The following is a 16,197-nucleotide window of genomic DNA, read 5'->3' as shown; positions in this document are numbered from 1 at the left end:
ATATAAGTTAAATAAGCAGGGTGACAATATACAGCCTTGACCTACTCAATCATGTGGAAGATATTGTTAAAATGCAGGTTCTGATTCCATAGACCTGAGGAAGAGCCTGAGATTGTTCGTTTTCAAAAGCTCCCAGGACTTTCTGAAGTTGATGTTCTACAAGGAATATTAGGAGTGGTGTAAGGATATAAATGACCTCCAATGCTGAACCTCTGATCTTGGCCCAGTTTTAAGAGTGTATTTCTCATTGTCCATTGAATATTTTCATTAGGATAACCAGGTAACAGTATTCATTACTTCAAACTCAAACTAATGTTGTCTATACCACTAAAAAAATCTCCTCTTCTATCACTTTAACTTCTCTCTTCTTAAGTTTGAAAGTTGAGTTTTGAATATTATTTACACTTTCCTTGGTACCCATATCCTATAAGGAGCCTAGTCTCATCAATTATTTTGTAGAAATGTAACTTTGATCTGTTTCTTTTTCCCTGCTCCATTGTATTTTCTCCATGATTCACTCCTTTGTTTTCGCATCTGCTGCTGCTAAGTTGCTCAGTCGTGTCTGACTCTTTGCAACCCCATGGACTGTAGCCCACCAGGCTCCTTTGTCCATGGGATTCTCCTGCTTTGGCAGGCAGATTCTTTACTACTAGCGCCACCTAGGAAGCCCGATTATCTCATCTGGATTATAGCAAGTTGAGATTCCTCCCTCCAGTTTTTCTCTCATTCTTCCACTGCTGATAAATCTAGCTTCCTTCATTACTGCTCAAGTTTATTTACCTGTCTAAGAATCTCCCCCAGGTTCCCACTACTTGGTTAAAGAAAAAAATCACAAAACTTCTCTAAGTATCGATCTCAAGGAATCTGTGAGTCATTCTCCTGACTTGAGGTTTAGATTTGGTCTTGTCCTTTCCATGGATCTGGGTAGGACGTCATACTTTCAGTCTACCACTGGGATGGGATTTGCAATGTAACCATTTTGTGAGTTCAGGCTGCAGAGTGCCATACCCAACTACCCTCAGATGCTCTGCTTTTCATCCTGCCTCCTTTAGTCGTATTCAGATGTACATCTACCACCCTCCCTATTCTGTGAGCTCATATTTGAATTTATGCCTGGTGTCGTACTTGTCTATCACACACACACCATAGAATCACACTTTACAGAGGTAATTCTCAACAGATGTACAAACAAATAGGCAAGTGGAATGTCCAAAACTAGCTTTAAAAATCATCTAGCCAGTCCCTTCAATCCTTGAACTTTCTCTGAAATCTGTAAAATTGGAGTAATAATAGTAATATCTCATAGGGATGTCAGAATTAAATGAGATGCTACATGTTAAATGTGTGGTGTGGGCCAAGGGAGGCACAGGCTGTGGGCAGGAGTCAGAGATGAAGGTCCTTGTGCACATAGTAGGTGGACTGTCCAGACATCAAGGGTGAGGACCTCAGAGAGATGAGGTTGCAGGCAGACCAAGGTGGGGGCCAGTGAGGGGTACAGAGACACAACTCTTAGAAGATGCTCTCTGTTGGGCCACACCACAACCTACCCTAGAAAGCACAGATAGAAATTCTTGCATAAGAGGTTGCTAAAAATGATACTGAATTTGCTGCTAATTTTCGTGTGTGTGTGTGTGTTTTAGTTACCTTATATCATGTGATAATTGCCACTTCAGGTAAACTGTTCCATTTTAGATGGCACTAAAATCACTAGAGATGTCTTTCTTTTGTTGAACTTACATCAGGCAGCAGTAAGTGATAAAAAGATGTTGAAAATGGTTTCCAGTTTGAAAATTATTCCAAGAGTCCAGAGATAGTAAGGACCTGGACTGGGCCTGTAAGTGCTATTCAGGAGTAGAGACAAGACAAGTGTGAGAGGTGTCACGCAGGGAAACATAACTGGACTTGAAAACAGAGGGGACACGGGCGAGAAGGAACCTGAGGACAACAGGAATAGGAGCACATTTGAGAATGATGAGCAGATTTTAAGGTAGTTGTGAAACTCACAGATGATTAAATCATGGGATTTGATCATGAGGTTTTACTACACTAACAGGTCAGACACAGGATTGCAAAGAGATTTGGGCGTTATGAGTAGTAAGAAAACAGAAAAAAGATAGATTACTTTGGAGAAATTTGTGTTAAAAGGTAGTGACAGGAATAAGAAGTAAATATTCATTTTAGTCACTGAAGTGACTTAGCAGCAGCAGCAGCAGCTTTGATATAATGGAAAATAGTTGAACAACTTTTTGGCTCAGAGAAAGTCTCAAAGAATCAGGAGAAAGGATGCAAAGTGGATGGAATAATAAAATGGAATAAAATTACCAAGAGAGTTATTTTTAGAAGGGAGAACCCTAAAATTGGAGAGGGATAAAAGAGAGTGAAGGAGGAGAGAGAGATTTTGAGAGAAAGAGGGTGAGGGCAGATTTTATATCAGCAGTCAGAGTCTAAGATTGGCAGTAAGGATGTTGACAATGGGGCATCAGGACTTGTCCTTTGGTGTGAAGAGAGCAAAAAAAAAAAAAAAAGGAAGAAACTGATAGATGTTGTAGGAAATATAGTGATTAATTGCATAGAGATAGAAGAATTGCTAAAAAAAAAAAAAAAAAGTATAGAAAGTCCCAAAATGACCAGCCATGTGCATCAATCCGGGCTAGTTTGTAAAAGGACTACACTTATTTTGACATTATGCAATTTCTTCACTTAGTAGAACTCAATGGCAGTTACATCATAAGCTTCATTTATGATATTTCTACCTCCAGGGTTTCTAGTCTGAGTTCTGCCTCTGAATTTCATTAGAACAGAATGTCTTATTTGTAGCTAGAATAAAATTTTATTTTATTTTTTTAGAATAAAATTTTAGAAACAAAGGATTCAATGATTGTTTACTCCAATCCCCATTTTTCAAAGTAGAAAATTGACATGTAAGTGGGCAAAGAGACTCTCCTGAGGGGATGCTACTATCTTGCAGCTGAAAGAGATCCAAGCCAAGCCACTATCTGCCTTCTCCATTACATTTGGAGGAATTATAGTATTTTTTAAGTTATAATAAAGACTATTGTCAGTTTTGGACTCTTGGGGAGATCCAAGCACAGAATGTTGCCAGCTGACTCAAACACCACCCTCAACAGTTCCTAACCACTTGTTTGGGATGTGAGATGTCCTTGTTTCTAATGTCCAGTTGCTGGTCAGGCTTTCCAGAGGTCTGCTCTGATGACATTCACTGGCTGCTACCTCCATCTGTAATAGACTTGTTGCCTCTCCAAGCACTTGTGCCCAAATTTGATTAACCACAGAAAAAAAGTGCAGTCAACTTTTGATCGTGGATATCCTCAGACAATAATGGGAAGTCTCCGATTATATGGAAGCCTTAAGTAATGCTGAAAGAACTTCTGATTCCTTTTCATTCTCTTCCTTGCGGATTCATTTTACCTTCTCTTTGCATTTCCTTTTGTAAGCCCTGCAGTAGAAAGATGGTCCAATGTAGTACACATGGTGTTAGGTTCAGTTCAGTTCAGTCGCTCAATTGTGTACGACTCTTTGCAACCCCATGAATCTCAGCACGCCAGGCCTCCCTGTCCATCACCAACTCCCGGAGTTCACTCAGTGTTGCGTCCATCGAGTCAGTGATGCCATCCAGCCGTCTCATCCTCGGTGGTCCCCTTCTCCTCCTGCCCCTAATCCCTCCCAGCATTAAAGTCTTCTCCAATGAGTCAACTCTTCGCATGAGGTGGCCAAAGTACTGGAGTTTCAGCTTTGGCATCATTCCTTCCAAAGAAATCCCAGGGCTGATCTCCTTCAGAATGGACTGGTTGGATCTCCTTGTGTTAGTTTATGGGTCAGTAAATAACCCTTTTCCTGGCTCTGCCACTCATTCTCAGGCTTTAGACACTTCCTAGCCTCTCTCTTTCTTCGATAATAATTCTTGCTCTGCTAAGTTCAGAATTTATTGTACAGAAACATGGAAATAAATTTTAAAATATCTGTAAGCCCTCTGCAAATGTACCACATAGACATTTCTTGAACTTTCCTTCCATTTGCATTGACTCTATGAGAATGCTGAGATCTGCTAAGTGAAGCCTTATGCAATGACATATTACAAAATACAACTATAGATATAACGGCTTAAATCAGTATTTTTTGGTGATTGAGTCACTGGCCATTTAGAGCAACTGTATTCTAATTATAGAATGACCCTATGAGTACCAAAGTATCCATTCTATTTGTTTTGTCACATCAATTTATTTCTCTCCCTGTTCTTGTCTCATCGTAACAAAGATTTGGAATGACAGACTACAGCTCAAGCAGGCAGGATTTCTTAGTTCCTGTCTCGGCTCCTGTCTCATCGAAGCAGGGATTCAAAACAACAGACTGGTTACAGCTCAAGCAGACAGATATTTTATTAAATAGACAGGGGATAGTACACTCCCGAGACACGAGGGTGGGTTGATCCTGAAGGAGTGGCCATGATCCCGCTCGGCTTCCCTTTTTCACTCCGTCTTCTCCTCTTGGCTCTGCCCTGTGCAAAACACAAATGGGCATACCCTCAAGGCCAGTCGGGGAAGGGGGCATGTCTGGGCACATGCAAAATGGGGCTGTCACATATTCATCTACATGAGAGTTTTGATTGGCAGTTGCAAGTTATATAACAGGCTCTATTGTGCATGTGTTTCCCATAATTCAGTCTGTTATCATCAGATGTCTCTATGTATTGAATATTTATGAACCCTTCAAGGGCTCCTGGTTGCCTAAGGTTACTTCAGGACAGAGCTGTGCATCAAGGGGGCATGTGCCAGAGTTGGAGAAGCCCCTGTGGTTAATTTGTATCCACTGTGTGCCTAGGGTGCATCTGCAGGAGTTGGAAAAGTCTCTGTGGTTATTTTTGTAGCATATCTCTGAGCTCTCCTGGGTGTGTCTGGGGTGGAGTTTAGGGATCAACTTGCATCCTTTTCTGCCAGGCCACCTCTGGTTGCTCATGCCTAACTTCCTGCTTAACAGTTTCACAACATATACGGAGTACCTACTCTGTGCTAGGTTATACAGTATTTTTATCATAAGGCCTATCTTTTGCTTTAAAATCAAGAAAGTATGCTTCACCATTTTATAGCTAAGTAGCCTTGACACTTACTGAGTGACTTCACTTTCACTTTTCACTTTCATGCATTGGAGAAGGAAATGGCAACCCACTCATGTTCTTGCCCGGAGAATCCCAGGAACGGCAGAGCCTGGTGGGCTGCCGTCTATGGAGTCGCACAAAGTCGGACACGAGTGAAGCAACTTAGCAGCAGCAGCCTTGTTTATGATCTTTTAAAATTCAGAACTTGCCTATATTATACAATTACCAATTAAGCCAGTATTGATGAGGGAACCTAACTGAAGCCAAGGAGAAGGCCTAGCTGCCTGCACTTTTATTTTTTCTGCCAAACTGGGTACAAGAGAGGTTATTTAGAATGCTTTGTGATCAAAATAGAAAAAAATGTACAGGCTAGATTTTTTTTTTGAACATAGTCTTAGAATATTTCTGTCTGATTTTATTCTTAAGAAGAGAATATAAAACCAAATTTACTGGGAACCCTGGAATCCCCAGATTACCTTTGGTAATTCTGTAAGCAATGCCCTCCGCCTCCACCAGATCATGCAAGTAGCTGAGAAATGTATCCAAACTAGAGATGCAAAGCTGTGGAGGCCCATCTGCTCTAATTTTGGTTTTCTCTGCACTTCTCTGAAGTCTTGTAATAGCCACAGCAGGGGAAAAAAAGCAACAGAAATTCCATAGGACATACTTGTCAACAAATATACTTCATAAATTGCCGTTGATGGTTCAATTCACAGGACACAGAGGACTAGTATTCTATAACATTTGTTCCCAGTAGCAGTTAGTGTTTTGGCTGGAACTGCCTCCTCCACTTGTTTTGTCTTCTTGACTTTGGAATGGGGTATGGAGTCCAGAGAGCTGCTTTTACTAGGGAGAAGCAAGCTAGTGAATGATTTCGAGCATTTCAGTAGTTTGTAGCTAGTAAGAAAGCAAACTGAATGTACAGATACACCCCCTCTGTGTACTTACTGTGTAACTGTTACTGTATAACTCCCTTGCTGACATCATGGATGTGCAACCCATACAGGTACACAGGTTCCCCACTTAGAAGGACCCATGCTTGGCTTAATGCTCTGTTGTCACTGTCTTAAAACTCTTAATAATTCTTGAATAAGGGGCCCCATGTTTTCATTTTGCAATGAGCTCCACAATATATGTAGACAGTCCTGGCCCTTATTTCTAGAGATTCTGCTTAAATTTTTCTTTTTTTTTTTTTTAATATTAAGAACTTGTGTCTGGTGCTTAGAGGGGATACAATAAACAATTTTAGCCTGGGTAAATAAGGGACTTTAGGGCTTTAAATAAAAGCAATGGATGTAAATCTTAGTCAATTTAATTTTGTGGGATGAGGAGTAGGGGAAAGATACTAAATCTTTGAGAGTAAATTGAAAACATGCATCATTTTACAATTTTCTTTTTCATAATCTGCTTATAAAACCTATTGGTATTGATACATGTAGCCCTTCTCATTGCTGTGTCCAAGAGCAATATACCCCCTGTCCTGATCCGTCCAGCCTCCCCAATTAGGGAGGCTGTTCAGCTCAGAGCCAGAGGAGCTTTTCCTTCTTTTCTGTTTCTGCCACTGCTGCTGGTAAACATCACTGGCTAGATGACACTGGGCTGGCAAATAGATGGGGAAACAGTGGAAACAGTGGCTGACTTTATTTTAGGGGGCTCCAAAATCATTGCAGATGATGATTGCAGCCATAAAATTAAAAGATGCTTACTCCTTGGAAGGAAAGTTATGACCAACCTAGACAGCATGCTAAAAAGCAGAGACATTACTTTGCCAACAAAGGTCCACCTAATCAAGGCTATGGTTTTTCCAGTGGTCATGTATGGATGTGAGAGTTGGACTGTGAAGAAAGCTGAGCGCCAAAGAATTGATGCTTTTGAACAGTGGTGTTGGAGGAGACTCTTGAGAGTCCCTTGGACTGCAAGGAGATCCAACCAGTCCATCCTAAAGGAGATCAGGAAAATTTTACCCCTGAAATGCAGTCCTGGGTGTTCATTGGAAGGACTGATGTTGAAGCTGAAATTCCAATATTTTGGCCAGCTGATGTGAAGAGCTGACTCATTTGCAAAGACCCTGATGTTGGGAAAGATTGAAGGCAGGAGGAGAAGGGGACGACAGAGGATGAGATGGTTAGATGGTATCACCGACTCAATGGACATGAGTTTGGGTTAACTTTGAGAGTTGGTGATGGACAGGGGGGCCTGGCATGCTGCGGTTCACGGGGTTGCAAAGAGTCAGACAAGACTGAGTGACTGAACTGAAGTTAAGTGATCTTTCTGAAACATCATTTTCATATGGGATTAATGATTCCTACCACTTAAAATGTTTTTGTGACAATTAAATGTATCGCCTGGTGAGTCATTAAATGAGATAATATATGCAAAGCCTACTATGTGATAAAGATGGAAAAAAAAACTAGTAGTGAGGATTATCATCACTTTGCCATACATGTTTCTGAATATTATGAAGCCCTTAGCAAATATGTAACAATGATCTTGAATTTGCATTGTTTGGTCTTTCTCACTGTGTTCTTCGCTTGACTATTGGTGTTGGTTTTTTTTTTTAAATAATGAGAAAATTTTACCCCTGAAATGCAGTCCTGGATGCATTAGAATCTGAGGTTCCTCTTTTAAAAAATTGAACAATATTATCTTTAACATACCTGCATGGGATTAAAAGGCTTAAACCCATACAGTTATAAAGCTATAATATTAAATATTTATAAAAATATGTCTGTATTCTTTTCTATTCATTTAGAAAAAGATGAATGCTTAGTGTTCTCAAACTTTCATTTTGCAAAGTAGCAAATAATAGAACTGTATGTGCTATGTGCTAGTTGCGTCAGTCTTGTCTGACTCTGTGACCCTATGGACTGTAACCTGTCAGGCTCCTCTGTCCATTTGATTCTTCCAGCAAGAATACTGGAGTGGGTTGCATTTCCTTCTCCAAAGAGAACTGAGAGAGCTGGAATTCTGTCAGACCAGAATTCCAGAATTATGCTCCTTCCTGGTCCCTGAACTCACTATTAGAAATTAAAAGCTCAAGCATACATTGAGCAATTTTTTTCATGTTCTTTGCAAACTAAAAATCTTAAGAGAAGCCAATATTAAATCTTAAGAATAGCCAATATTAAATCTTAAGAGTAGCTGGGGGTCTGTGATATATTAAGAAACTTGAAATACATTCTGAATCTCCCTGTGGTTTTACAGCATACTTTGGTTATTTGACAGATACTACACAATTCGCTATAGAGAAAAGGATAAGGAAAAGAAATGGATTTTTCAACTCTGTCCAGCCACTGAAACAATTGTGGAAAATCTAAAGCCTGACACGGTCTATGAATTCGGAGTGAAAGACAATGTAGAAGGTGGAATTTGGAGTAAGATTTTTAATCACAAGACTATTGTCGGAAGTAAGTACTGGACCTTTGAGTGAGCTTTCTGTACTATTTTTCTCTAATTATAAATTTTTATTTTATTAGTTGTGTAATATGAGCTAATTCTCATTTTCTATATTTATGAAACTATGAAAGTAAACAATTGGAGCATTAATAATTCAGGATCTTCTATAGTGAGTGTTTCTTTGAAAAATGATTAACATTTGACAGTAACAAATCATTCCAAATTTATTTGGCCATTGGTCTGGTTTTAAATCAATCTCTGAACACTAACTGAGCCAAAAAAACAATACCATGTATGAATATTCAGTGAAACAGCTGGGCCAGTGGAAATGAACATGCAAAGACTATGGGGCCTGAGGCTTGTTTCCTAACATCCTTTGTTTCAAACATCATTAGGATCAGTGTTGAAATGATAGCAAATAAAATAATATGCCCAAGTTACAGCAGTAGGTGTAGTTGTCTTCATAATGACTAGTAAGAATTGATTTAGGGTAAAGAAGAATGAAACAAATGTCATTTTCTTTTTGTTTTTGTCAGGTAAAAGCAAAGTAAATGGGAAAATCCAAAGTACCTATGACCAAGTCCACTCTGTGGTATGTACCACGTTATTTTCAAGAATCGTCTTTTTAAAATATCTGTATTGTACTTTTATTTAAATAAGGAAGTGGTCCTTTTATGAGGTACTGAAACTGGATTACCTGCCTAGCTATCAAGTATTGGTATGTGACATTTTACGAATTAGTTTCTTTCTCAGAGAATGGAGGTAGAAGCGTGAGACCAAATCATCTCTAATTTGTTTAAAGCTCTAAAATTCCGATATTCAACATAGTTAACCTAGTATTTCAGTATTCCATTTATTTTGAGGCTATTCTTATTATCTTCTGTCCCATGAGTTGTTTTCCACCATAAGATGTTTCAAGAGTGAATTAGTAGATGTTCTCCTCACCCTGCCATTGTTCAAATCTTTGCTCTATTTTCTAACATTTCCTACTTAAAAGAGCCAGCCCTTTTCAAAATGAAGAAGCAAGTGGTTTGGTTTGTAACATGCCCAGCCTCTGTTCAGTACAGCCAGTGTCTGTATATTTCACGTGCCTGCCATTTTCAGTCTAGAATCCTGTTCACATTTCTGATTTCTTCCTTAAAGTAGATATGTAGATACTTAGACCAGGAATTAGTAATTTAGATTTTTAACAATATTTAAACTTTCTAATATGGCTGGTCAACTTTTTTTTTTTTTTTTTTTTACCAATTTGCAATCTTGCTGGCAATGGATCAGAGTTGTCTTGATGTAGTACCCTGATTCTCAACATTATGTATTTCCATCACTAAATTTTTGGCTAGTGTAATAATGTAAAATGGCATGTAAATTTCTATTTCTGATTGCTGATAAAGCAGCACTTAGTTCACTTATTTATTAGTCATTTGTATTTTCCATTTAATGATCTTTAGTTTCAGTTCTTTGTTTATTGGGCATCTTGTGGTTTTTTTTAATTGAATCGTTTAAAGACACTAAAGAACAAAGACTCTTAGTGATATCATCTAGAAACATTATTGTCACATTTGTTATCAATTTTGTTTATAAGAATTTGTGAAATAGGCAAGTCTTAATTTGCTTAATCAAGTTATTTGTCTTTCCATCGTCATATCTTCAATTGCCTGATATTTTAGTAAGCTCTTCCTTTACCCAGAGATGAGATAAATAATTATCTTTTTTTTTTTTAGTTTTAGTGGTTTGATTTTGTAATAATTTAAACTATGTGGGTTTTATCTTGCTATCTTATATGCAGTAAGATCCTGCATTGTTGAGAGTATGTACTTTTCCCAAATACTTAACTAATCAGCTTAGTACCAAGTATTGAATTCTGCCATTCAAGGGACCATTGCCAACGTTCCTTCCCTGGTGGCTCAGTGGTAAAAAAAAAAAAAATCCACCTGCAGTGCAGGAGACCTGGTTTCAATCCCTGGCTTGGGAAGATCCCCTGGAGAAGGGAATGGCAATCCACTCCAGTAGTCTTGCCTGGGAAATCCCATGGACAGAGGAGCCTGATGGGCTACACTCCATGGAGTCACAAAGAGTTGGATAAGACTGAGTGACTAACTCTTTCACTTCACTTCAAGGTCCCTTTGGCTTTGGCTGTCAAAGCCAGTCACAAGGAATAGAGCCACTCTTCCATTCTCTTCTAGAATAATCCTCACTGTTGTGAATGGTTTCCTAGGAAACACATCTTATCTCCCACCCTCTTGGCTGTCGTGCTTTAGCTTACATGAGACTCAACGTTGTTTCTTTCAGTCCGTCTTCACAGCAATCACGTCCCAAAGATTCGTGTTTCTTTTGGCAGAATATTTCATTTAGGGTTAGTTACTCAGCAAGATTGGGAAAGATGATTGACGTTTTATTCCCAAGAAATTTTATATCTTTTCCACATCATAAATAGCCATGACAAGAAGGTCCAGGAAGAAATTTCCTGCATCTATGACACAGAGCCAGATATTTGATCACTTCAAGCTGTGAGGCGGAGTACCCCCAACTCTAGCCAGCTCTAACGAGCTGTGGTTTGAAACTCTTGGGTATTTCCGAAGGAAAACCCAAACTAATTAAAAAGATATTTTAAGGATTCTCTGTGAGGCTTTCTTCATTGCTACAGTCTGGATAGCACGAAAAAATGTTTCACAAACTTCCCTCTGTGCCTTTGGGTAGCTCTGGAACATGGGAAAGTTGTAAAAGAACCACTTGGGATAGCCTTTGACCATCTCATGTGACCACTTAGAATTGATCCTGAAAGTTGATTTGATACTTTATAGAGGTATGTATCTGGGGGCTTCCCAGGTGGCACTACTGGTGAAGAACATACCTGCCAGTGCAGAAGATGTAAGTGAGGAGGGTTCAGTCCCTGGGTCAGGAAGATCCCCTGCAGGGGGCATGACAAACCACTCCATATTCTTGCCTAGAGAATCCCATGGACAGAGCAGCCTGGAGGGCTGCAGTCCATAGGGTCGCAGAAAGAAGGCAGTATTTCAACAGATATGGAATTAATTCTAGAGTTTTAAGACATGTTGAAAAATGTTTTTATTCATATATGCATGCTTACACCTAAAACTTAAGCACAGCAAAAACTTCACACCTTCTGAAAAGAGATTGGCAATAGAAAAAGCAATTTGAACTTGAGGTGATCCCTTTTAAGAGACAAATAATATTCAGATTAAAATCTGAATATTAAACACAGCCCCATCTTAACTTCTGCCCGCCCAGCTGTGCCATGTGGCTTGTAGGCTCTTAGTTCTCCAAACAGAGATTGAACATGGGGCCATGCAGTGAAAGCACCATGCCCTAACTACTGTACCACCAGGGAACTCCCAAATACAGCCCCACCTTAAGCATCTTGTTACAGTATGTACAGTAACTCATGTATCTAAGCATGTGTTCTGCAGGCAACTCTCAGTACATTTGTGCCAGAGGACACTTAGCAGGGGTCTCTTCTAATTGGTTAGTGCTTTTGTTATAGCTTTGTTATACTGCTTGTTAAATACTTATACTGCTTGTTAAATACTTTCAATATCACCCCTGCCTCCATCTCTAGAAAAATGAGAGAAAAGATGGATGCATAAACAAAGCCCTAATTCTTCCTATGTAAGTTGTATTACTCGAGATCCATGTACAAAAAACAGATGATGATTGGGCTATTTTCTTCATATTGGGAAGCAAGAACCCTGTTTTTATCAAGGTTAAATCTCATGTCTACTATCTGTCTTTTTTTTAAATTTTATTGGATTATTATTGATTTGTAATGCTGTGCTTTTAATAGTTTCAGGTGTACAGCAAAGTGATTCAGTCATACATATACACTCATTCATTCTTTTTCAGATTCTTTTCTCATGTAAGTTATTACAGAATACTGAATAGAGTTCCCTGTGCTATACAGTACGACCTTGGTTATCTGTATTATATACAGTAGTGTGTGTGTGTTAATCCCAAGCTCCTGATTTATCCCTCCCCCTTGTGTTTCCTCTTTGGTAACATAAGATTTTTTTTCCATATCTGTAAGACTGTTTTGTAAATAAGCTCATTAAGCTTTATTATATAAAAAATATAAAGGAATGATGGCTAGCTTTAATATATTATTAAATAAGTTTTTAAAAACTTAGTCATCTGACTGGTTCACTAGCCAAACAATGAATTTCTGAAGTACATACCATTTATTAACAGGTGTTTTAAAATTTAATTACTGAATTAATCCAAATCTCCTGAGAATCAAAATTCCCCTAAAATAGACATCTATTTTCATCCTTCCCATCAGAGGTCTACCTGTCTTTTAAAAAGGCCATGTCTATCATTGGCAAAAAGAGAAGCAGTATCAGTTTTTAACGTGTAACAGTTAGTAGCTGAGTAAATAAGGAGAAATATAGTCTGGTCTCTCCCCCACACACCTGAAGACTCTGTGCAGTGAATACATATATGTCTTTCCATTCCTAGCAATCATTGACCTAAGCAGAAACTTAAAAGCTTCGTATCTACACCACCAATATGACCACAGGTGGATATCTGATTCCTCCCTAGCTGGCCAGGAATACAGCAATTGTCACAAAAAGGATGTTAGATTCACCTTTAGTCAGCTGTTAGATTGAATCAGTATCTTTCATAACTTTCATCAGGACATCCTAAAAATGGATTAAAACCAGGATGTAACAGGCCCAAATTCTTCTCATGTGGTTTAGATCTTGAGTCATTGAAATTTGATTTTAAGCAACCCTTAGCCACTCCCTGGGGCCTAATGAAAAAGTTAAATCAACAGTGGATATGCTGATATCACAAAGATACCAAATGGACAAACCTATAAAGAGTAACTCACAAAGAATAGCATCCTGGTGTTATCATTACTTTTCTTAAATTTAATTTTTTAAAAATAATATCAGGGGAAAGGTAATGCAATGCAGAGTGAATCTAAACTCCCCCACAGTGTTTGGTTACTGCTGCTGTGGTCATTGCTAGATTTGAGTGGGTTTTCCCTAACCAGAACTGAAAAGGGAGCTGGATGGACCACCAGGGACATTGCCTTTTACCACTTCAGCATCCTCTTCCCATAAGATTCAATGTCCCCTGAAAAGTAGTAAAAGTGAATTTCCTTAGGGCTTTCCTTGTGTCTCAAATGGTAAACAATCGGCCTGCAATGCAAGAAATCCAGGTTCATTCCTGGGTTGGGAAAAGCCGCTGGGGAAGGGAATGGCAACCCACTCCAGAATTCTTGCCAGGAAAATTCAAGGAGCCTGGCAAGGCCACAGTCCACAGGGTTGTAAAGAGTTAGACATGACTGAGCACACACACGTGAAGTGCAGTAAGCCAGACAAACATCATCTGATATCGCTTATATGTGGAATCTAAAAACGATACAAATGAAATGATACACAAAACAGAAATTGACCTGCAGACATAGAACACAAATTTATGGTTATCAAAGGGGAAAGGAGAGGAGAGAGATAAATTAGAGGGAGTTTTCCATTAACATATAGAAAAATATATATGTTATATATAAAATATATTAAAATATATATGTTTTATATAAAAATATGTTTTTATATAAACATATATAAAAATAGATAACCAACAAGAACCTGTCTAGCACAGGGAAATATATTAATAATTCCTATTTCTCTAGCATAGGAAATATATATAGTGATATATAATAATCTATAAAGGAAAAGAACCTAAAAAAATGTGTGTTTATATATATATTCTTATAGATATAATGTAAATCACTTTACTATACACCTGAAACTAATACAACACTGTAAAATTAACTATATTTCAATTAAAAAAAACCTTCTTACAGAGAGGGAGTTAGTACTTGCTCATTAGTCTTGGTGCATCTTTGGATTGCTAATTAGGCAAGAGAATAATTATAAGGTCTAGAAAGAATTGGATTCTGCAACTAAATGATTTCCTTATTTTCTGGCAGCACAGATATAGTCTTGTCATCATCTTAATAGAGGACTAGTCTGTATTCAGATAAGAACCCAAACAGAAACTGTTCCATTATGTCAAGATTGAAATATTTTTCTAACTCTTTTTGTCAAAAACTTCCTTGAAATAAATCATCCACAGCAAAGAAAATACATTGTGGGATAATGCCACCCACACAGCAACACATAGGTGTTTCTGCTATAATGTGATGTGTCTCTGAACACTTCACACTCCAAAACATACACTAAACGGCAAGATTCATGAGGCAAAAAGAGGACCAGCCATTCAAAAATCTTTGGAACTGTAGCCACAGCTCTATCAAAAAAAAAAAAAATTAGTAGCACCTGGAACAATACTGTGGCTCCCCTGGCAAACATCTCCCATGAAACTGGAGTTTGCCGCAGAAAGGATTTAAATGCTCAGGAATGATAGAGACTATGGATGGCAACCCCTTCATAAAGCAGGACAGGTGCAGGAGGTAAGGTGGACACATCAAGACAGGGTCATGGGACTGGGGAAGAAGGATCCTGCGGGCAACTGCACTTATTTAATTTTCTTATGATAAAGCCAAGAGGTTCTCTGCCAGTATGACGTCAAAGGTGAACCTTTTTTTTTTTTTTCTTTCCTACTGATGGCTATACTTGTGTTCCTGCTGTTCCTCTTCCCTTGCTTGGGCAAAGTTGTGTATAAATTATATTTACATCATTCCTCAGTTGACCAATAGTGTCTGAGCTATGCATTACAGAAGCTTAATAGACTGCTGGTTATAATAGCTTTTCCTGGTTATAAGTGTAATTCACCCCTATAAGGAACTTGGAAAATAGAGAAAGGTACATAAGATAAAATATCAGATTATAAGAAATTACTACCATTTAGCAAACGACTATGATATATTTCCTTTTGGTCTTTTGTCTATACATATATTGTTTTTAGGTTATAATATAAATATAAATTTGTATCCTTTACATTTTATACTATACATACTTCCCACATTGTTAAATAAATGTCAGAAATTTTAACCATAATTTATTTAACAAAACCTCTGCTTTGGAATGATGAGATTGTTTCACATTGTGGTGATAAACACTGTTACACAAAATGATGACACTCTCTTCTACCACTTCCTTAGGCTAGATTGCTAAGTAGGAAATTACTGGATGTCTTAGTTCATCAGGGCTGCTATAGCAAAAATACCGAAGACTGGATGGATGGCTTAAACAATGAATTAGTTCTCACAGTTATGGAGCCTGGGAAGTCAGTGTTAAGGCACTGGCAGATTCAGTGTCTGGGGAGAGCTCACTTCTGGCTCACAACTATCTCACATGGCAGAAGGGTGGAGGGAGTTTTCCGTTCTCTTTCATAAGAGCACTAATCCCATTCATTGGGTCTCCACCCACATGAGTTATTTACTTCCAAAGGCCCCACCTCCAAATGCCATCACACTGGGGATTAAGTTTCAACATACAAGTTTGTGGGGCAACACAAGCATTTGCCCTACAGCACTGAGTCCAAATACAATGCAAGAAATATAGATGCTTCTTTTGAAAATAGTTAAGACTAAACTTTTATTTTCTGTGTTTTTTAAACGTAAGGACTTTAATACAAGAAGAAAATAGCCAACAGGAAGCGTGGTATTGTGGCCCTTCTTTGTTATGGGTATATTGTTGATCAGAATGGGAGCATGTGAACAAATCTTCTTTTCTCACAACTTTAAACACCGGTGTGGTTAAGTA

General features: G+C 38.3%; 1 protein-coding gene across 50 annotated transcripts in view; it reads left to right on the top strand.

Annotated features, from left to right (window-relative positions):
• Nucleotides 1-16,197, top strand: part of ABI3BP (ABI family member 3 binding protein) — a 293,247-nt gene that overhangs the window by 120,779 nt on the left and 156,271 nt on the right. For all 50 annotated transcript variants that reach the window (XM_069551792.1, XM_069551760.1, XM_069551701.1 and 47 more), the window contains exons 5-6: nt 8,339-8,520; nt 9,046-9,101. In XM_069551792.1, coding sequence (XP_069407893.1) covers nt 8,339-8,520; nt 9,046-9,101 — 238 coding nt within the window. The remainder of the gene's footprint in view (nt 1-8,338; nt 8,521-9,045; nt 9,102-16,197) is intronic.

Source organism: Ovis canadensis, chromosome 1, assembly GCF_042477335.2.
Source record: "Ovis canadensis isolate MfBH-ARS-UI-01 breed Bighorn chromosome 1, ARS-UI_OviCan_v2, whole genome shotgun sequence".
Classification (NCBI taxonomy): Eukaryota; Metazoa; Chordata; class Mammalia; order Artiodactyla; family Bovidae; genus Ovis; species Ovis canadensis.
Note: the sequence above shows the minus strand (reverse complement) of the source record. Positions and strands in the feature narration are given on the sequence as shown.